Source organism: Dermochelys coriacea, chromosome 1 (assembly GCF_009764565.3).
Source record: "Dermochelys coriacea isolate rDerCor1 chromosome 1, rDerCor1.pri.v4, whole genome shotgun sequence".
Lineage (NCBI taxonomy): Eukaryota > Metazoa > Chordata > Testudines > Dermochelyidae > Dermochelys > Dermochelys coriacea.
The window spans coordinates 446874-469761 of record NC_050068.2 but is presented as its reverse complement, the minus strand read 5'-3'; the positions used below and the strand labels follow the sequence as shown (position 1 = coordinate 469761).

Here is a 22888-nt window from a genome sequence, read left to right as displayed (position 1 = left end):
AAGAACAGTGCCACTTCATCACAACTCTCACCCTTCGAGACCGAACTGAGCGAGGTCACTTTAGCCGGTGACCTGGGGAAATTCGAACCCACCAATGTTCCCATGGATGCCCCATCATCTCTCCCTGCCCCTTGGTGGGACTTACACCAGGCCCTTCCAGTTTTATGCCTTTCCTGTTTCACACCCTCCCTTTGGTTGGGTGTGCTTGATGGCACTTGCAGGCCGCATTTGGGAAAGTTTATGCGGCCTGTGCCCTTTTTCCACTGCAAAACCCCTGGGGTTCAAACTGGGATCGGGTCTTCTCCCAGTGCTCCAGCCTGGAGGGCTGTGATTCAGGCTCTCTTGGTTAAGAGCCCCCATCTTGACCTTGGCCACCCTGTGGCCATTTGTCTCTGTCACCCGCCACTCGGCATCATAACCTTTCATTGGATGCAGCCATGTCAGGGCAGAGGGGTCAGTGTACACTGCCAAGCACCGCCCCAATAGATACAGCTGCAGCTTTTTAAGGGCCTGCCCCATGGCCAGGCATTTTTTCTTTATGGCCACGTAATTCTGCTCCCAAGGCAGCAGCTTCTTGCTTGGGCACCCAATGGCTGTCTCCCCCCCTTAGCATCGACTTGCATTAGCACCATGCCCAGCCCTGCATCTGAGGTGTCGGTTAACACTGAAAAGGGCTTGGCACTGTCCGGGTTTACCAGATTTACCGGGCCCTGGATTAGAGCCTCCTTCAGTGCACAGAGAGCCCTCTGGCACTGCTCGGTCCAGACCACCTGGTCTGGCTTCTTCTTCTTATATAGGTCAGTGATGGGAGTAGCTAGGGAGCTAAAGTGGGGTACAAACCCCCAGTAGTATCCCGCCACCCCAACTTCACAGTCAGACGTGACTCTCAGCCAGCCAGTAAAACAGAGGTTTATTAGATGACAGGAACATGGTCTAACACAGAGCTTGTAGGTACAGAGAACAGGACCCCTCAGCCGGGTCCATTTTGGGGGGCAGTGAGCTGGACAACCACATCTGCACTTCACTCCATGTCCCCAGCCAGCCCCCAATTGACTCCCCCTCCAGCCCCTCCTCCTCTGGGCCAGGAGGTCACCTGATTCCTTTGTCCTCCCTTTAGCTATCACCTTGCAGGGGGGAAGGGCCCAGGCCATCAGTTGCCAGGAGAGAGAGTGTTGGCCATTTATGTACCCTGGCCCTTTGCTCTGCAACAATTATAACCAGTCGGAGAACACGTCAATCTCTTTGGTCACTCGATTACAGACCTAAAAGTGGCAATTCTTCAACAAAAAAACTTCAGAAACAGACTCCATCCAGAGACTGCTGAATTGGAATTAATTTGCAAACTGGATACAAACTTAGGCTTGAATAAAGACTGGGAGTGGATGTGTCATTACACAAAGTAAAACTATTTCCCCATGTTTATCTCCCCCCACCACTGTTCCTCAGACATTCTTGTCAACTGCTGGAAATGGCCCACCTTGATTATCACTACAAAAGGTTCCTCCCCCCCACCCCCGCTCTCCTCCTGGTAATAGCTCACCTTAAGTGATCACTCTGGTTACAGTGTGTATGGTAATACCCATGGTTTCATGTTCTCTATGTATATAAATCTCCTCACTGTATTTTCCACTGAATGCATCCGATGAAGTGAGCTGTAGCTCACGAAAGCTTATGCTCAAATAATTTTGTTAGTTTCTAAGATGCCACAAGTACTCCTTTTCTTTTTGCGAATACAGATTAATATGGCTGCTACTCTGAAAAAGTGACAAGTTTTTAAAGTGCTTATATACAATGCTAGAAATCTAAATAATAAGATGCGTGAACTAGAGTGCCTCATATTAAATGAGGATATTGATATAATAGGCATCACCGAAACTTGGTGGAATGAGGATAATCAACGGGACACAGTAATATCAAGGTACAAAACATATCGGAAGGACAGAACAGGTCATGCAGGTTGGGAAGTGGCACTATATGTGAAAGAAAGTGTAGAATCAAATGAAGTAAAAATCTTAAATGAACCAAACTGTGCCAAAACATTTCTATGGATAGTAATTCCATGAGTGAATAATAAGACTGTAGCAGCAGGGATATATTACCGATCACCTGACCAGGATGGTGATAGTGACTGTGTAATGCTCAGGGAGATTAGAGAGGCTATTAAAATAAAAAACCTCAATAATAATGAGGGATTTCAACTATCCCCATATTGATTGGGTACATGTCACCTCAGGACGGGATGGAGGGGAGAGGCAATTCTTGATTTAGTCGTAAGTGGAGCAGAGGATATGGTCCAAGAAGAGAATATAGCTGAACCGCTTGGTAATAGCGACCATAGTATAATTAAACTTAACATCCCTGTGACGGGAAAAACCCCACAGCAGCCCAGCACTGTAGCATTTAATTTCAGAAAGGGGAATTACACAAAAATGAGGAAGTTATGAAACAGAAATTAAAAGGAGGGAGTTGTCCGGGTCCCCGAACCCTCCTAGGGACGGCCCTGCCCCTTGCAGTGGGCGCAGCCCCTGGGGGGGCCAGCTGAGGGATAGGGCTGGTTGCCGGGGCTGGTGCTGCCATGTATGCAGCACGCAGCTGTCAAGGCACCATGAAATTTGGGGCAATTTGGTGCCCCAAATTTCATGGTGCCCTACACAGCTGCGTATGTTGCGTATGCCTAAGGATGGCCCTGCTACCCAGTAATAAATGACCAGGACCCGATGGGATTCACCCAAGAGTTCTGAAGGAACTCAAATGTGAAATTGCATAACTACTCACTGTGGCAGGTAACCTATCGCTTAAATCAGCTTCTGTCCCAGACGGCTGGAGGATAGCTAATGTGACGCCAATTTTTAAAAAGAGCTCCAGAGGTGATCCCAGCAATTACAGGTTGGTAAGCCTGACTTCAGTACTTTACTTTACATCTTTACTTGAGAGAGACAATCTCTGCTGCATCTGTCACATTTAAAGGTGGTATCTCGACCTTTTGAGCTTTGCCTTCTGCAAGCTCTTTTCTCCTCTGCTAAGCTGGACGGCTTCCTCTTGGAACTCTGGAGACTTCTGTTGAGCTCTTGGTTCCAAAGGCTGCAGTCTTGAGTGTGATCTTCCCATTTGTCCACATGCATGTCCATTTCTTTGAGATCTCGCACACATCCTTGAAATGCAATTTTGGGCATCCTTTGGGTCTTTTTCCAGATGCCAGTTCGCCATAGAGGATGTCCTTTGGGATGCGCCTATCATTTATTTGGCACACATGCCCAAGCCAACGGAGGCCTCTCTGTTTGAGGAGTGTTTGCGTGCTGGGTATTCTGGCCTGTTTGATCAACTCAGTGTTGGTGACTCTGTCCCTCCAGGAGATTCCAAAGATTCGATGAAGGCAACACATATGAAAGCTGTTGAGCCTCTTTTCCTGATGAGAGTATCAGGTCCGTGTCTCACTCCCATACAAAAGTATGCTGGTAACACATGCACGATACGCACAGATCTTTGTTTCAGAGTAGCAGCCGTGTTAGTCTGTATCCACAAAAAGAAAAGGAGGACTTGTGGCACCTTAGAGACTAACAAATTTATTAGAGCATAAGCTTTCGTTAGCTACAGCTCACTTCATCGGATGCATGCAGTGGAAAATACAGTGGGGAGATTTATATACACAGAGAACATGAAACAATGGGTGTTACCATACAGACTGTAACGAGAGTGATCAGGTAAGGTGAGTTATTACCAGCGGCAGGGTGACAGGACCTTTTGTAGTGATAACCAAGGTGGGCCATTTCCAGCAGTTGATAAGAACGTCTGAGGAACAGTAGCGGGGGTGGGGGGAATAAACCTGGGGAAATAGTTTTACTTTGTGTAGGTTCAGAGTAGCAGCCGTGTTAGTCTGTATTTGCAAAAAGAAAAGGAGGACTTGTGGCACCTTAGAGACTAACAAATTTATTTGAGCATAAGCTTTCGTGAGCTACAGCTGTAGTGAGCTGTAGCTCACGAAAGCTTATGCTCAAATAAATTTGTTAATCTCTAAGGTGCACAAGTACTCCTTTTCTTTTTACTTTGTGTAATGACACATCCACTCACAGTCTTTATTCAAGCCTAAGTTAATTGTATCAAGTTTGCAAATTAATTCCAGTTCTGCAGTTTCTCGTTGGAGTCTGTTTTTGAAGTTTTTTTGTTGAAGAATTGCCACTTTTAGGTCTGTAATCGAGTGACCAAAGAGATTGAAGTGTTCTCTGACTGGTTTTTAAATGTTATAATTCTTGACGTCTGATTTGTGTCCATTTACTCTTTTACGTAGAGACTGTCCAGTTTGACCAATGTACATGGCAGAGGGGCATTGCTGGCACATGATGGCATATATCACATTGATAGATGCGCAGGTGAACGAGCCTCTGATAGTGTGGCTGATGTGATTAGGCCCTATGATAATATCCCCTGAATAGATATGTGGCAGAGTTGGCAACGGGCTTTGTTGCAAGGATAGGTTCCTGGGTTAGTGGTTCTGTTGTGTGGTGTGTGGTTGCTGGTGAGTATTTGCTTCAGGTTGGGGGCTGTTTGTAAGCAAGGACTGGCCTGTCTCCCAAGATCTGTGAGAGTGATGGGTCGTCCTTCAGGATAGGTTGTAGAACCTTGATGATGCGCTGGAGAGGTTTTAGTTGGGGGCTGAAGGTGATGGCTAGTGGCGTTCTGTTATTTTCTTTGTTAGGCCTGTTTATTCATGTTTATTCCCCCCCACCTCCCCCACTGTTCCTCAGACGTTCTTTTTAACTGCTGGAAATGGCCCACCTTGATTATCACTACAAAAGTTAGCCCCCCCGCCCCCCACTCTCCTGCTGGTAATAGCTCACCTTACCTGATCACTCTTCTTATAGTCTGTATGGTAACACCCATTGTTTTATGTTCTCTGTGTATATAAATCTCCCCACTGTATTTTCCACTGCATGCATCCGATGAAGTGAGCTGTAACTCACAAAAGCTTATGCTCAAATAAATTTGTTAGTCTCTAAGGTGCCACAAGTCCTCCTGTTCTTTTCGCAGATCTTTGTGTGTTCTGTCAGTTTGTTGTTTTGCCATATCCTCTTGTTCAGTCTAGACATTGTTGTGATGGCTTTTCCCATGCGGATGTTGAGTTCTGTTTCAAGTAAAAGGTTGACTGTGATAGTGGACCCTAGGTATGTGAACTTGTTCACACTTCACATTCATAGTTGCAGATCTTGATGGAGGGTGCTTCCTCAACTTCCTGGCACATTGTTAGTCCTTTTTAGGTTTATTTTAAACCAGAAGCCTTGGCAGGCTTTGGAAAAACTGTCCATTAGGCTTTGGAGATGGGCTTCTGTGTGGGCTGTTACTGCTGTGTCATCAGCAAAGAGAAGGTGTTGGATAAGGGCCTCCCAAGTCTTGGTTTTAGATCTGAGTCTTGCAAGATTGAACAGCTTTCCATCAGCTCTTGTGTGCAAGTAGATTCCTGCCATTAAGGAACCAAAGCTTGTTTCAGTATCAGGGAGGAGAAGATCCCAAACAGAGTTGGGGCAAGTTTCAGAGTAGCAGCCGTGTTAGTCTGTATTCGCAAAAAGAAAAGGAGTACTTGTGGCACCGTAGAGACTAGTTGGGGCAAGTACATGACCTGGCTTAACTCTGCTGTGAATCTGGAAAGCCTCAGATACTGAGCCGTTGTATTGGACTGTGCTGTGCATATTTTCAGGGAAGGATCGAATCATGCTGAAGAGCTTGGGCTGGGGGGAGGGTGCGGGGGAACATCCAATCCTTTCTAGAAGTGCCAATCCTCCACTTCTACTGACAAGATCAAAAGCCTTTGTGAGATTGGTGAAGGCTATGTAGAGGGGCTTCTTTGTTCTCTGCATTTCTCTTGTAGTTGTCTCAGCGAGAAGATCATGGCAATAGCAAACCTTTCAGCTCTGAAGCCACACTGTGATTCAGGGTAGATTCTGCCTGCAAGCGTCTGCAGTCTGTTCAGGACAACTCAGGCAACTCCCGTGACCACTTAAAGAAACTAAGCCTTTGGTGAGAGACCTTGTCAAAGACTTTCTGAAAATTCAAGTACACTGTATGACTTGATCACCCTTATCCATAAAATTCTAATAGATTGGCAACGCATGATTCCCCTTTACAAAAGCCAGGTTGACTCTTCCCCAAGGTGTCTGATAATTCTGTTCTTTACTACAGTTTCTACCAGCTTGCCTGGTACTGAAGTTAGGCTCACAGCCTTGTAATTGCCAGGATTGCCTCTGGAGCACTTTTTAACAATTGACGTTACATTAGCTAGCTTCCAGTCATCTGGAGCTTACACAGAGCTCTTCTTCAGGGCTGGGAAAAGTGCTAAGAGCATCACAGCTAAATATAAGGTAGAACGGATTGTTTAGAATAAGGAATTAACACATGTTTCAAGGGACCATTCAAAGTGAAGTGGCCCGTTAACATTTCTCCAGTGGTGTGTGGTGGAGGAAGTTGGGTGGAGGTTAGTGGGTTATAGATTGTAGAAGTATATCCACTGTGATATGTCATAAATCCAGTGTCTCTGTTCAGTCCATTATTTTTAGTGTCTAGCAAAGCTATAAATTAAGCTACCAGGCTCGTCTTTGGAAGGTGTTCTGCAGGTTTCCTTTGAGGCTGAGGACTGCGAGGTCAGATAAAGAGTGACCTCTTCAGGAAAAGTGTTCACCCACAAATGGTAGAGTGTTTTTGTTTTTTATCATTTTCCTGTGTGAGTTCATTCATTCATTCATTCATTGGTTGCTTGGTTTCACCCACATAGTTGTTATTAGGGCATTTATGTGTAGGGCCCAGGGATCTTAAAAGATGTGTTGGGGGGGTGGGTGTTGACCATCATAGTAGTGGAGATATGTCTACAGGTTTTGCATCTATTGTTCTGGCAGGGTCTGCTGCCGCATTGAGTTGTGTGTCCAAGTCTAGGAGGAACTTGCTTCTGATGATGAGCTTGGAGATGTTGGGGGGTTGTTTGAAGGCCAGAATCATAGAACTGGAAGGGACCTCGAGAGTCAGCTAGTCCAGTTTCCTGCACTCACGGTAGGACCAAGCACGATCTAGACCATCCCTGACAGGTGTTTATCTAACCTGCTCTTAAAAATCCCCAATGATGGAGATTCCACAACCTCTCTAGGCAATTTATTCCAGTGCTTAACCACCCTGATAGTTAGAAATTTTTTTCTAATGTCCAACTTAAACCACCCTTGCTGCAATTTAAGCCCATTGCTTCTTGTCCTATCCTCAGAGGTTAAGAAGAACTATTTTTCTCCCTCCTTCTTGTAACAACTTTCATGGAGTGTGGGGGAGTCACGGCCCTGCACCCCTCTTCCTGGGATTCACCGTGACACTCAGCCAGCCAGTAAAATGGAAGGTTTATTGAATGACAGGAACACAGTCCCAAACAGAACTTGTAGGTACAGCCAGGACCCCTCAGTCAAGTCCTTCTGGGGGGCAGAGAGCTTAGACCCCAGCCTTGGGGTTCCCTGCGTTTCATCTGCCAGCCCAAAACTGAAAACAAACCCCCCTTCAGCTGTCTCTCTCCCACTCCCCCCAGCTCCTCTTCCAGCCTTTGTCCAGTTTCCCCAGAGGAAAAGGTGTCACCTGCTTCAACCCTCCTCCTGGCTCAGGTTACAGGCTCAGGTATTGTCCCTCAAGTAAAGTCACTTCCTGCTCTCCCATCCCCAATGCAGACAGTCCCAGTAAAACCAGATGACATTCCCAGGTCAATCCACCCCGCTCCCTACTGCGTCACAACAACCTTTTATGTACTTGAAAACTGTTATCCTGTCCCCTCTCAGTCTTCTCTTCTCCAGACTAAACAAACCCAATTTTTTCATCTTCCCTCATAGGTCATGTTTTCTAGACCTTTAATCATTTTTGTTGCTCTTCTCTGGACTTTCTCCAGTTTGTCCACGTCTTTCCCGAACTGTGGTGCCCAGAACTGGACACAATACTCCAGCTGGGGCCTAATTGGAAGAGGAGATTCAGGAAAGATTTATTTCAGAATGTGGTCCCATCAAGTATGGGCTGTAATTATTTGATGATACCCTGTATGGGTTCCAGTGTGGAGTGGTAAGCTGACATCCAGGAGTGTGCAGTTGGCAGTGGTTTTATAGAATCATAGGGTTAGACGGGGCAGCGGCGCAAAGATCATCTAGTCTAATCCCCTGTCAAGACGCAGGGTTTGTTGGGTCTAAATCATCCAAGACAGATGGCTCTCCACCGTCCTTTGGAAAACCTCCAGTGAAGGAGTTTCCACAACCTCCCTAGGCGTCTGGTCCATTGTCTTACAATGACGAAGTTTATCCTGAGATTTTATCTGAGCCTTGGCTTACATTGCAACATACCCTCAGTGACTCAGCCCTCCAGCCAGGTCATGTTTTCAGTTCCATGCTTTTGGGGGTGTATATATATATAAAGAGTCCAATATTGGGGAATCTTCAGGGCAAGGGAGGTCTCATGGTCCAGCTCCTTGTACCTTCAATGTCTTCCCCCATCTAGGTTCCCCACTGAGGGATAGACTTCCATTGTAATCACTCTTTAGGGGTTGGTGGGGAGCCCAGACCCACCCGTCTCTGATCCAGTGCCCAATGGTAGGCAGCTAAGTCCTGCACCCTCAGGGGCTGTGCAGCTCCCTCCCTGCCAATCCTGTCTCTTCCCACTGAATAAAGTAAATAACTAACCACCAAAATAAAGTCTGTGCCTTCAGAGAGTCACAGGTCCCTTCTTTGTGGGCTTAGGCAGGTCACTCCTGTGGCCTTCCTTCCCAAGAGCTCTGGGGCAGGTTCACCTCAACTGTCTGCCTGCCACCGTAAGCTTTGTAAGCTCCACCTCCAGCCTGTGTCGGCTTTGCAGGTGCGGTGGGTAGGGCCACCTGGGCTGAGAGCAGCTCCTTAGCCCTTCCTTTCCAGCGTGGGGTTTGTATACCCTGGAGGGCACCCCAGGAATGCTCACGCCCAGACTCCTCTCTCCACAGGAGCCCTGCTGGACGTCTGGGTCAGTTTCCAGCAGAAGTGGATTTTCCTGAATATAGTGCTGTATGAGATGGACATCAGCCTGCCCAGCGGTGAGCTGGTGAGTCGTCTCCCCCACCACATGCCCCTGCCCTGAGCCAGTGTGTCCTCCCTCCCATCCTCACTGCCTCCAGTTCCCTGCCCCTTGGGACTTCCCTTCTACAGGGTTGATGCTTGCTTTCCTCATGCCAGGATTGCCTGTTCCAGAAGCTGGACAGCAGGTTCCGGGAGCTCATGCAGGTGACATCCAAGCATCCCCTGGTGCTATCCAGCGTGATGCCTATGGCCACCTCCAACCGGGAGAGCCGCTTTATGGGTGTGCCCCTGCAGACCATGCTGAGTGAGGGTGTTGAGGACCTGCAGCTCCTCATCCACGCACTGGAGTATGTGCTGGAGGCTACGCGCATGGGCTTCCCCCGCCTCTTCTTCCTCAGCAACACAGAGGTGGTGGCTATGGTGGCCTCACCAGCGGAGCCCATGGAGGTGACCATCTGGGCCCGCCGCTGCTTCCCAACAGTGCACCAGCTGGCCTTCCGCCAGCCCTCGACCACTCGAGACCCTGTCACCTATGCTGCCCTGCTGCCCGTGTCAGAGGCCACGGGCCTGGTGGGAGCCTGTGGGGAGACAGTGCCGCTGTGTTCCCCGTTGCCCCTCAACCAGAAGGTCACTAAATGGCTGTGCGCCCTGGAGCAGCGCATGAAGGAGTCCCTCTTCCACCTGCTGCAGGCATGCATGGCCCAGCGCCTGGCCCTGCGGCCCCAGCTTGACGTGGCCTTCGAGCAGCGCCCAGCTCCCAGCGAGCTGCCACGGCACCTGCTGGTGGAGCACTGGGGGCAGCTGGCAACAGACTTCCCAGCGCAGTGCGTGCTGCTGGCTGAGGAGGCCTTGTGGTTTGCAGATGTGCAGGAGCGGCTCTTCGGCACCGTGCGCAGGCCTGGCCTCAAGCTCAAGCACAGACTGAAGCTGGAGGCCCTGGCCCACTATGTCCGCAACTACCGCAGCAGCCACGCTGGGCAGCCGGGCAGCGCCCAGCTCAGCACACTGCTGGGGGCCCTGCTCACTGTCACTGTGCACCAGCGTGATGTGCTGACCTGCCTGCTGGAGCGCAAAGTCGACTCACCCACTGCCTTTGCCTGGGCCCAGCTGCTCAAGTACCGGCTGGTCCTGCACCCCGAGAGCGCCAGGGCAGTCGGGGCCCCCATTGAGAGCTGGGCTGCCAGCCCCCCCCGCTGCTGGGCTGAGATCCTCGACATCCGCCTGCACTATGACTATGAGTATGTGGGGAACTGCCCCCACCTGGTGGGGAGCCCCCAGCTGGACAGGAGCTTCCTGGGCTTCCTGCTTGCCCTGGAAGAGTTCCGCTGTGGTGCGGCTCTGGGCTACCACGGGGTTGGGAAGACGGCCACCATGCAGCACCTGGCCAGGGCTCTGGGGCGCCAGCTTGTCACCCTGCACTGCTCCCAGCAGATGGGCCTGGGCTGCCTCCACCAACACCTGAGTGGGGCTGTGCAGGCCGGGGCCTGGCTGCTGCTGGAGGCTGTGGACCAGCTGGGGCCCAGCATCCTGTCAGGGTTCAGCCAGCTCCTGTCAGACCTGCAGATGCTCTGCATGGGCCTGCAGCCAGAGAAGGGCCAGGTGACCCCCAACCACAGATCCAAGAATAAGGACAGGGAGGGGCAGGAGCAGCCTGCAAGGGCCCTGCCAGAGCTGGTCCTGGATGAAGCAGAGCCATACCAGTCCCGCGTGCTGGGGAATATCCTCTTTGGGGAGCGGCTGCTGCAGGTCAGGGAGACCTACGGCTGCCTGGCCACCCTGCAGCGTCTCCCTGAGCTCCTGCGCCTGGCCTTGCGCCCCGTGGCCCTGCTGCCCCCTGACCTGCACAAGGTGGCCGAGGTGACCTTGCTGGCAGCTGGCTTCCGGGAAGCAGCACACCTGGCCAAGAAGCTGAGCTATTTCTTCTGGCTGGAGGGGGAGCTGGGCCCAGGCCCTGCACCCATCCGGCTGGCCCTGTTCAAGGGGGTCATTGAGGCAGCCATTGGCATTGTGTATCCGCCCATGGTGAGACCACAGCCAGAGCCCAGGCAGCAGCTCACAGCCCAGCAGTCATCCTTTGAGGGTCTGGCTGAGGAGCCTGCCCTCATCCAAGCTCTCTGCCTCTCACCCTTCTTGTCTGCCCTGGAGGACCCCCGGCTGAGTAGAGTGTGGGAGCTGCTCCGAGGGGTCTTCCCTGCATCCTGCTCCCTGTTCCCTGAGGCCCATGCCCCACCCAGGCTGCTGAGTGCCGTGACAGCACAGCTGCATGAGGACAAGCTCCACGCAGACCCCGAGCTCACCAGCACCATAGTGCAGCTTTCCCAGGCCCTGCTGGGCTCGCCAGGGGTCCTGCTGGTGGGGCCTGCAGGCAGCGGGAAGACCACAGCCTGGAAGACCCTGGCCAAGGTGCTGAGCAGGCTGGCTGTGAGCAAGTCCTTGGAGCTGGCGCCAGGGGTGGGCAGTCCAGGCACTCAGAAGGACATGGCATATCTGCCTATCAGCACTGTCTGCCTCTGCCCCAATAGCCTCAGCACCTCTGAGTTCCTGGGCAGGCTTGAGGGAGGCATCTGGAGGGAGGGTGTTTTCTCCAGGCTCCTGCAGAGAATGGCTTCCTCAGCCCCTGCCACTGGGCTGAGCGGGCTAGGCACCCAGCAATGGATGGTGCTGGATGGGTCTGCCAGCTCCGAGTGGCTGGATCCCATCTCGTCGCTGTTCAGTGCAGAGCCCGCTCTCAGCCTGCCAACTGGGCAGTGCCTCCACTCCCCAGAGGGCGTGAAGTTCCTCTTTGAGCTGCCTGATGTCTCCAGCATCTCACCATCCATCTCCACACGGTGCGCCCTCCTGCACTGTGGGGGCTCATGCGTCTGGCGAGCACTGCTGGCCTCATCCCTAGCCACCATCTATCACAGGTATAGTGTGAGCCAGGAGAGTGTGGTCATGCTGCGTCGCCTCGCTGAGGATGTCTTCCCCCCTACGCTCACCTTCCTGCAGCAACACTGCAGCTCCCTGCTGCAGCCTCACGCCGACCTGCGCAGCCCCATGGCCTGGGGCGTCCCAGAGACCACAGCCTTCACCAGGCTCCTGAAGGCTCTGCTGGACCGACACCTGAGCCATGACAAGGCGAAGGCCCAGCCTCTGAGAAGGGAGGAACAGGCAGGTGAGGGGAACCCCAGCAGGACCAATGACCTTGTGCCCCCCTGCTCTTATAGGGTCCAGATTAGAACCAGTCCCCAATGCTGCTGATCCCGACCAGCCGAAGTCCCCCATTCTGGGTGCCCCAGGGTCTGAGTAGGGGCAGAGCCCCAGGGAAGGGGCCAGATGGTGGAGGCTGCCTGGGGCTCTCTGTTGGGCTGGGAGGATCTCGCCATCCAGGGAGTCCTGAGTGACTGGCATGGATCCTCCTAGGGGGCTGCTCTGCCAGTCATTGCCCATGAATGCTTGTGACAGGGCCGGTCTGGACATCGGGCCCACACAGATCTCTGCAGCACCCGCCAGGCCCAGGCTTTGCCAATGAGCAGCCGGGGGTCTGCCATCGCTAGGCCAGGCCAGGCTGGGATCTCCTGCCTCGAGGTGACTGACTCTTTCTCTCCTCAGTGGCTGAGAACAGCTGTGCAGGGGTGTCAGCTGTCCCTTCACCCTGGGGCTTGGATGAAGCTGTCCCCTCCCATCACCACCTGCTCGTCCGCAGCATCTTTGTGTTTGCCTACATCTGGGGCTTCAGTGGCCACCTGCACCCCAGGTACCAACCAGGGGTTCCCTCGGCTAGCCACGCCATCGATGATGATGAGTGAGCAGCCCCAGGAGGCGGAAGCAATGGAATGTGGACACTGGGGATGGGGTTGGAGGCTGGAAGCCAGAACTTCTGGGTAGCGAGGAGGGGAGTGGGGTCTATGGGTTAAAACAGCAGAACAGAGAGCCAGGACTCCTGGGTTCTAGCCTGGCTCTGGGAGCAAAGTGGGGGTCTAGTAGTTACAGCAGGGCACTCTCCCCTTAGCTGTCCATCTCTCTGACTCTATTTTTTGCAGACACTGGGCCTTCTTTGACAGCTTTGCCCGCAGAGTCCTGTACAGCAGCTGCTACACCATAGAGCTGCCTTCAACTGATTCTGTCTTTGACCTCTATCCCCAGCCTGAGGATGGGAAACTAGAGGTCTTTGATGGGAAGTATCTGTCCGGCAGAGTCAAGGCAGTTCCTGTGAGCTTCACCATCCTGCCCCAGGTACGGCCAGGCCTGGGGGTCCCCAGGAGCTGCCCCATCCTGCTGCAGGTATAGTCAGGCCCTGTGAGCTGCCCCGGTGCTGCCCCAGGTACAGCCAGGCCCCAGCTGTCCCCATGACAGGCCCTGTCATGCCCCAGGTATGGCCAGGCTCTGGGGGGGTCCCTGTGAGCTGCCCCAGGTACAACTGGCCCCCAGGGGGTCTCCGGGAGCTGCCCCGTTCTGCCCTAGGTCCATCCAGGACCATCACACACTGTAACATTCCCACTGGTGACAAGCGCCAGAGTTGCTGGATGACGTCTGGGATGCCAAAGAAGGAGAGGTCAGATGCTAGACGCACAGAGGGGGCAAGGCTGGGAGCTCTTCCAAGAGCCCCATGCAGCCAGGAGATGCGGCATGAGGCGGCACAAGCTCCTTGCCCTCTGATGTGCCCGAGGTCTCCATGGCCCTCCCCTCTGGTCAGGTGCTACATAGTCCCAGGGCCCCTCCCTGGCACTGTCTCTCTGCTCTGCAGTATGAGCGACTCCTCTATGTGCTGGACCTGCTCCTGGGATCCAGGCAGCCAGTGCTCCTGGCCGGGGAGCCGGGCTGCGGCAAGTCGTCCTTCGCGGAGCTGCTGATCCAGCCCAATCACTCCTACCACCGTGTCGCCATCTCACCTGCCCTTGGCGCGGGCCACGTGCGCCATCTGCTGGAAAGCCACATCCTGGGCAGCACGCGGGACAAGGCCCTGTTCACCAGCCTCCCCGGATCCCGGTCCCCTGCCGCCAGGGGCAGGAGGAGCTGCTACCTGCTCCTGCTGGATGACTTGCACGCTGCCGAGCTGGGTGAGCCCCCGCCTCACATCAGACAATGCCCTGGGCTGAGCTGGAAATGGCCACATACCCGCTGTGGGGCCTGGCTCCCCCTCCTTGGCCCAGACACCGCTGCCCCAGGGTTCTGCGGGGCCCAGCTCCCTCTGGCTCGGCCTCGCTCCCCTCACTGGGGCCAGACACCTGCCGCCCCAGGGCTCTGCTGGGCCCGGCTCCCCCTGGCTGGATCCAGCTCCCCATCTCGGGGCCCAGAAACTAGGGTTGCCAGGTGTCCAGTTTTTGACCAGAACACTCGGTCGGAAAAGGACCCTGGCGGCTCCAGTCAGCACCGCTGACCGGGCCATTAAAAGTCCAGTTGGTAGTGGAGTGGGGCAGGCAGGCCCCCTGCCCAGCTCCTCATGGCTCCCAGAAGTGGCGACGTGTCCCTTGGCTCCTAGGCACAGGGGCAGCCATGGGGGCTCTGAGCTGCCTCCCGCCCCAAGCACCGGCTCTGCAGCTCCCATTGGCCGGGAACTGCGGCCAATGGGAGCTGCAGGGATGGCACCTGCAGGTGAGGGCAGTGCAGAGCCCCCGTGGACGCGCCCTGAGCCTAGGAGCTGAGGGACATGTTGCCACTTCCGGGAGCCGCCTGAGGTCAGCACTGCCCGGAGCCTGCACCCCAAACCCCCTGCCCCAGCGCTGAGCACCCTCCAACACCCAAACTCCCTCCTGGAGCCTGCACCCTCTCCTGCACCTCAACCCCCTACCCAGCCCTGAGACCCCTCCCATACCCAAACTCCCTCCCGGAGCCTGTACCCCAAACTCCCTCCCACACCCCAGCCCCCTCCTGCACTCTGATCCCTTTTGCCCCAGCCCAGATCCTCCTCCTGCACCCCAAACCCCCTGCCCCAGCTCTGAGCTCGCTCCCACACCCAAACTCCCTCCTGGAGCCTGCACAACCCTGCCCTAGTCAGGAGCCCCTTCCCACACCCTGAACCCCTCATTTCTGGCCCCACCTCGGAGCCCTCACCCTCTCCTGCAACCCCCTGCCCCAGCCTGGTGAAAATGAGTGAGTGAGAATGAGCGACAGGGTGTGTGTGTGGAGTGAGTGGGGGGCAGGGGTGTTCAGTTTTGTGTGATTAGAAAGTTGGCAACCTTACCGGACACCCCAACCCTCAGGGCTGTACTGGGCCCAGATCCCCGTCATTAGGTCTGGAACCCCCAGGCTGGGCCTGACTCCCTCCGGCCGGGCCCAGTCACCCAGGGTTGGTTAAGTCTGCAGGGCTGTGTGTGTTAGTGCCGTCCTGCTGCTGGCACTTGGCTCCTAGAAGAGCCTGTGGGTGGCTGACGGTGGGATAGGCAGGCTGCTCCAAGGCGTGATGATCCTTTCTCTCCCAGATGCCAGGCAGGGGAGTCACCCCGTGGTGGAGACCCTGCGCCAGGCCCTCTCTCACCAGGAGGTCTATGGCGCCGAGAGCCTGGAGCTCCGACAAGTCCCTTCAGCAGAGTTCAATTGCTTTGGCTTGGTGGCTGCCCCAGCGATCGGTGTCCACCCGCTCTCCCCTCGCTTCACTCGGCTCTGCAGCATCCTCTCGCTCCCCAGTGTCTCCAGGGAGTCTCTGATCAGCATCCACAGACCCCTGGTCCTGGCCTGGCTGGAGAAGTTCCCCCTGATGGCCAGGCACAGCGAGCTGGCCACTGCCCTGGTGGGGGCCACTGTGGACGTGTACGAGGCCATGACAGCCAGATTCCGCTCCTCACCCGCCTGCTACCACTTCTCCTACCACCACATCGAGAAGGTTCTCAGGGGCCTCTTCCTCCTGCGGCCCTGCCCCGGGATCCATCTCACTAGCCCTTTGGAGGACACCAGCACCCTCAGGGCTGGAAAGCGAGCCCAGCCGGGGACAAGCCTCAGCCTCACGCTGAGCACCCGGGTCATCGTCCGTCTCTGGCTGCATGAGTCGCTACGCATCTTCTGTGACCCGCTGCTGTCGGAGCGCGAGCGGCAGGAGAGCGGGCAGCTGCTGCTGGATGTGGCTGCCAGGACCTTCTGCACCAAGAGGAGCGTGCTGAGGGTGGTATCCACCCGTGACAAAGAGCTGCTGCAGCACGAGCGAGCCAGGAGCGTCATTGAGCCCGCCGGGCAAGACGCTGCCATGGAGCTGGGTGCTGAGCAGGGTGTGCTGGCTGACAGCCATGAGGAGCCTTCCTCGCAGAGTAGCAGTGACGAGGACTGGCCAAACGCCTTCGATCCCATAGACCAGGCCCCCGCCCTGGCCCTGGACCAGCCGGACACAGTACCGTTCAGGGACTCTGCCCTGGGCGCACTGGAGTCCGATGGGGCAGAGGCGACTGAGATGAAGAGAATGGTTTCCATCCAGCCCTTTCCAGCCCTGCGCCCTCACTTCCAGGAGCAGCACTCGGCCATGGGGCGCCGCACCAGCACCCGCCGAACCACCCCCCTGAAGAGCAAGCACAGGCCCTCCATCAAGAAGGAGAGCACCAAACCCCTGCTGCCCTCCCACCTCCTGCTGCTGCCAGGAGAGGACGTGCACAACATCCTCTTCAGCAGGGAGCTGGCGCCGGCCTCCTCCAGCCAGGAGAGCCTCTACCACGAGAGGTGCTGGGACGCCATCCAGCGGCAGCTCAGCACCTTCCTCCCCAGGGGCTTCGTGCTGTGCAGAGAAGTCACCCAGCACCTGGTGCGCCTGCTGCGGGTGCTGTGCTGCCCACAGGGGCATGGGGCCCTCCTCTCCCTGCACCTCTCCACCGGCAGGAGGTCCCTGGTGGCCCTGGCTGCCAACGCCACCTGCTCCCAGCTCTTTGAGCTGACGGGGCAGGCAGGGGAGTGGGAGGTGAGAGAGCTGATCAGGAAAGCCAGCTGGCAGGCTGGGATCCTGGACACTAGAGCCGTGGTGCTGGTGCACCAGGGGGTGGCGCCGGGCACCATGCAGAAGCTGGTGGATCTGATGAGAGAGGGCACCTACCCTGGCCTGTACACCGCTGGAGACACTGCACACATCGTGAAGGAACTGCTGCAGGAAAACCAGAACATCAAAAGGACCATGAGGCCCAACATGGTCCTGCAAAGGTCAGGGAGGGAGTGACGGAGACCATGGCAAGGGGAAGTTGGGGTTGCCGTGAGCTGGGCAGGTGTAACAGCAGTGACCGCGGGGCGGGGATGGGATCCCTGAGCCAGGCAGGTCTAACAGGAGTGACTGTGGGAGGGGGATCCCTGAGCCGGGCAGGTCTAATGGGGGTGAAGCCAGGGAGGTGTAATATACTCCCCCCACCTCTATATTGAAGGGTGCACACAGGCTCCAGACCTTGCCTGCCCTGGGGGGATGCATACGGGGGCCATCCTCTTGTCAGGGATATTTGGCGAGAGAAGGAAATTCCAGCTGGGCCTGCCCTGCCCTATCCACGGGTGGCAGGGGGCACTCCCTGTGCTGGGTGGGGGTTAGTGTCAGTCCCCCTCAAACTGAACTGGGAGGGAGGGGTTTGGTGTCACCCCATATCTCAGGGATCCCCTTCTCTTCCCTCAGCCCCATGGCCTTCTCTTCCAGGTTCTACCAATTTGTGAGGAACAATCTGCACATGCTGCTGCTGCTGGATGGGCGCAAGGGCTGGGCGAAGGGCAGGGGGCCCTGGGGTTACCCCACAGCCATGGCCACAGCCATGCTCACCCTCACCTGCAGCACTGATGTGTACCAGCCCTGGAGCCAGGAGTCCCTGGTGCAGGTGGCTACCCAGCGCCTGGAAGATGTCCTCAGCCAGCAGCCCCTGCAGAGCCCAGGTGAGAGCTCAGCCTGCTTCTGGGGTCTCAGCCCCTCCTGGATCCTGGCGGCTAGGCAGCCAGCAAAGGGCCAGGCCGACCTGGGTTCGGCACAGAATACAGGCACCAAGTGCCTGGCCGCTCGTGCTGGCCAGCTCCAACCCGTGGGGCCTGCTGCCTCCTCTCCACAGTCTCTTATGGTGTCCACTTACTTGTCTGGCAGTCCCAGCGTCACTGCAGGCCCTGGAGAATTCGCTTGCCAGCATTGCCTCAGCCATGGCTTTGATTCACCGCTCTGCCAGCTGCTACGCCACACATCTGGCCCCCACCATGCCCCTCGTCACCCCAAAGACCTTCCTGGATTTCCTCGACATTTTCCTCATGTTCTCAGCACAGTTGCAAAGGCAGAGCCAGACTCAGGCTGATCGGTGAGGAATGAGGCCAAACCCTGCTCCCCATCACAACCTTAACTCTGGCCCCATGGTGCCCCCACATGGCTCTGCTGCCCATGGGCAGTACATCATGCCCCACAGCCCATGGGCCAGGCCATCAGCGGTGAGCAGGGTAAACTTCCCATGTCAGTAACGGCTGGACTGTGGGGTCTCGACACACAGCAAGAGGGCCTTCAAGCTGCCCCCATTCTAACAACCGGCAGCAGTGTTCTGGGGGGCCATGCAACTACAGCTCCAGACTTGTATGTGCCAAGCTTCTGTGACTAAGGAGACATGGCTGAGGGAGAGAATGGGGATGGGGTGCCTCCTTTTCCCCTTCCGCCCCAGGAGTATGGGTGAGGAGCAGAGTCTGACCCCCTGACCAGGACACAAGCCGCCTCTCCTTGCCAGGGTCAGGTTATCCCAGAGCTGCCCACTAGGAGCTCCTGGCTTTGGAACAGAAGGATCCGGCTGGAGGGGCCCCTGGGCTGCACCCCCAGATTCAAGTGCCCCTAGTGCCCTGGATCTGAACATGCGCTGGGGGGTGCGGGAGCCTCACTCTGCTTTCCTTGGGGCAGGATGAAGCTTGCTCTGACCAAGATGTGGGCAGTGAGTGAGAAGCAGCGGGAGCACAACCGGGACATCAAGTACCTGCAGGAGAAACTTCGCATGGCCAAGGAGGTGAGAGGGTGGCCTCCGGGAGAGCCTGGTGCCCTGTGCTGTCACCCATCAGAACAGCTCACCCAACGTGGTGCTGGGGGTGCTGTGCTGCAGAGTGGGGACCCTTCCCAAGGCCCCAGTACAGCTGCAGGGAGAAGGCAGGGGGCGATCTCCACAGGGTTTGGGGATTTGTACCTCCAGACAGAGTGGGGCGAGTATTCATCCGTAGAGTAACTGCCCTGCTCAGACACTCAGTCTGGAGCAATGGCTCGGGTTGATGCTGGGGGTGAGGCAGGGGTTGGGCAGCAGCAGAGGGAAGAGCCGTGTGGGCTGCTGGTGCCATGTCTGCTCCCCTCCTGCCCTCAGCAAGTGGCCAGGTGCCGACGGTGGGCGGAGCATGAAGAAGTGGTGCAGAAGCAGCAGGAGCAGGACTGTCAGCACCGCGAGGCACGTATTGAGATCCTTACACAGGAGCAGCAACTGCTGGAGCAGAGCAAGGAGTCTGCCACGAGAAAGGTGTGCACGGACCTGAGCCCCTGGAATGGCAGGGATGGGCACCCGGCCCGGCTGCCTGGCTGAGCCCCTGGAACGACAGGGACGGGCACCCGGCCTGGCTGTCTGGCTGAGCCCCTGGAATGGCAGGGACGGGCACCCGGCCCGGCTGCCTGGCTGAACCTGCGGAGATGCAGGGGCTTAGGTGCAAGACCCATCAGTAGGGGTGAGCCTCACATGGGCAGGAGCTGGTGTGGGTCAGCATACATTATTGCTGCCCAGGTGGGAGATGGGTGGGAATCGGCCCGGTATGTGGTGGTCAGGGGGATACGTGGGATTCCCTAGTGATGCCTGTCCATAAGGGGAGGTGAAGTCACTGATCTGCTGGATCTATGCCACCCCCCAGCTTTTAAACAGTCCCTTGGGGGAACTTCTTCAGTGGGCCAGACCCCAAAGGGTCCTGCTGTCCCTTAAGGTCAGGCCATACAGCCTCAACACCTACTAGACTGAGCCACTGGTCTCCAGCCTCCTGGGTCCCGCCCTGAGCTCTGCCCAGTGAGTGCAGCTGCCATAAGCTCCTGGTCAGAGACTTCTACACTCTTCAGGGATCCAGGCACCTCAGCCAGGATCTGCAGCGACACCAGCCGCCTGTGCAAAGCAGGCACCTGGAGCACAGCCCGGGGAAGCCCTTAGGTCAGCCCTGGGAAGCAGCGGTTTGGACATTGTCCATGCTGGCCAAGCCATTTCTGTCTCTTTGTCTCCCAGGCCCAAATGAGCCCCCAGGCCTCTGCAAAGGCTGCTTTTATCCCAGCCTCCTGTCACCTTTCACGCCATTGTCCTCCTGGAGTTCAGTCCCCTGCCAGAGTTCCCTGCTGTCAGGTGTCATCCGTTCAGTCCTGCCACTTCGCCTATCTGAGCATCCTCCCTTGAGCTGGGTTAGATTCAGCCAGGCCTAACTCCCCTCATCCCACCCCAGAGAGTTCCTGACACATGCTCCAGGACTTGCCTTGCCCTGAAAGCAGCAGCTGAGCCGTTGGCTCCCACTGGGTAGCAACACCTAGTCCAGTCACTGCCTTGCCTGTCATTCATAAACTTGTTAGAGAATTCCCATGGTGTCACAGGGGAACATGGGGTGCCCCAGTGAGGTCCGGCTGCCCTGGTACCTGCCCAGAGAGGGGAGTACGTGGGGTGCCCCAGTGATGCCCAGCCTGGCCCAGTCCCCGCCCATCTGGGGAGCGGTGTATGTGGGGTGCCCCTGTGAGGCCTGGACTGCCCCGGTCCCCGCTCATCTGGGGAGGGGTGTATATGAGGTGCGCCAGTGCAGCTTGTCTGTCCCTTCCCTCAGATGAATACTGAATACAAGGCAGCACTGGCTGGACTGCAGGTGCAGGACATTGAGGAGTTGCGGAGCTACCGGTTACCACCAGCATCCATCCTGAGGGTGACGGATACCCTGTGCATGATGTTCAACAAAGAGCCTGGCTGGGAGAGTGCCAAGCAACTGCTCGGCCAAGAGGACTTCTACCAGGTGCCGGGAGGGGCTGTTGTATTGATTTAGACAGAGTCAGTGGGCCAGAGGTGTTCGCAGAACCCAGTCACTGTCCAGCACTGACCAGTGTTAAAGAAGGTGTGAGGGCTGGTGGGCAAAGCCCTCAGCCTGCCTGGCACCACAGCCAGAACACCAGCAAACATCCTTGTAGCCCTTTAGTAGCGATACAGATGAGATGGGAGAGAGCTGATCCTTGCCTGTAGAGCAGTGAATGGGGCTTTCATCTGAACAGCTTCCCTTCCCCTTTGCCTGTAGCTGAGCGAGTTTCAGCAGAAAGCCCCTGAGTTTGGCATGCTCTCAGACATATTAGAGATGGTGATAACGCTGCTTTTGGGGGAAGACAAGGACGCGAGCTGAGAGGGACTGGAGCTGCTGCTGTTACAGTCCAAGCCCATTTCAGCTCAGGTGTGTGGCCAGGATTCAGCTGGAGCTGGCGAGGGAGGATGTATCTGCATCCTTTCTAGTCCAGGTTGGTAAGGACGTCCCTCAGGCTTAGGAGAGAAGGCCCTGGGTCCCAGGAAATGATGGGCGCGGCAGATGCTGGTGACGTTTGCTCCAATAGCCTCCATCTGTTCTCCGCCGAAGTCGCTTTCTCTAAGAACCCCAAAAGGCGGTGACAGCGGAATAGCCTGCCCCCTCATTATTTTGTCCACCAATCAGGCCTAAAATATCCAGCACACCAAATTTAGTTGATTAATTTCCAATTCCACGTCATCTGATTTTTACCAAGCATGATTTTAACCCAGTCCTGGATTTATATTCCCATTCCTTCTGCACCCTGGCAATGTACACCCAGCTCCTGCCATGGAAACAGTACACCCCAGCTCTCTGGTTCCACCTCAGTCCCCAGGCTCCTCAGCACAAGGCACTGGACAGGTTTATGGGAACACCAGACTGGAGTTTGAGAAAAATGCTTCAGATAAAAGCAAGTGCAAGGGTTTGGAAACCTCTCAACATCAAGTGTAGGATTGCATGCTTCAATTACCAGATTAGTTTGGTGGATCATTAAAAGTAGCTTCATCCACAAAGATGACATCAGAATGGATTCAAATTTGGACATGTGCTTCTGAATAGACTGAAGATCAGTTCGAGCCTGTGCAGTGAGACTGAGAGATTCAAGCTCATTTAAAGCCTTTCTCACTGAATTCAAATGCTGCGCAACTGGTTGAACACCATCAATCCGTGCAGACCATCTAGTTCTGGACATCCCCTGCAGTGAAACAGGAAGATATTGCTTCAGAATTTCTCACCTTTGTGGGCTGCTACTGAAGAGATTGTACATTTGCTGAACAGTTCCAAAAGAAGTAATTGCCTCCTTGCATGATTCAGCACAGTCAACACCTACCAGGTTTAGTGTATGGTTTCCACAGCTGGAGAAATACAGTTTGAATTATGCTCAAGCAGAACTGCTTGTCCACCTTTGTACTTCCCAGCCATATTGGATCCATTGTCATGGCTTGACCAATGCAGACTTGAAAATCTCACTTAAAATCTTCTAGAATTACTAGTACTCGAGCAGCAATTTCTTTCCTAGTTTTTCTCGTGAAATTATCAAACAAAATAAACCTTTCTTCAATTCAAAATTTTGAGCTGTCTACAATCTTAACATATCAAATAACCATAGTAGTCTGTTCCTTGTGAGAACAATCTGGAGTGGCATCAACAATGATTGAAAAATTCTTGGCATTTCGAATCTCATCAAGAATTGTTGTTTGTACGAATGACCCACATAGCTCAATAAATGCATTTTGTATGCATGTGGAGAGATAATGGACTTATATGTGTTTTTGATTCTCTTGCGATTCTCGAATACGTTTAACATACTCTGATAAAAGTGGGTCATATTTGCTGAGGAGCTCCACTATGCCTAGAAAGTTTCCATTTGCACGATCACCAATACATTGACTAGAACCAAAGAAAGCCAATTCCCGATCAGA

At 55.1% G+C, this 22888-nt stretch overlaps 1 protein-coding gene across 1 annotated transcript in view; it reads left to right on the top strand.

Annotated features, from left to right (window-relative positions):
- The window catches only part of DNHD1 (dynein heavy chain domain 1), a 145328-nt gene that overhangs the window by 78703 nt on the left and 43737 nt on the right, over positions 1–22888 (top strand). Inside the window, 11 exon segments of the mRNA XM_043503758.1 lie at positions 8969–9066; positions 9198–12195; positions 12633–12777; positions 13064–13256; positions 13768–14080; positions 15443–17135; positions 17611–17840; positions 18043–18247; positions 18829–18931; positions 19277–19426; positions 20748–20930. Of these exon segments, the coding sequence (XP_043359693.1) occupies positions 8969–9066; positions 9198–12195; positions 12633–12777; positions 13064–13256; positions 13768–14080; positions 15443–17135; positions 17611–17840; positions 18043–18247; positions 18829–18931; positions 19277–19426; positions 20748–20930 (6311 nt within the window).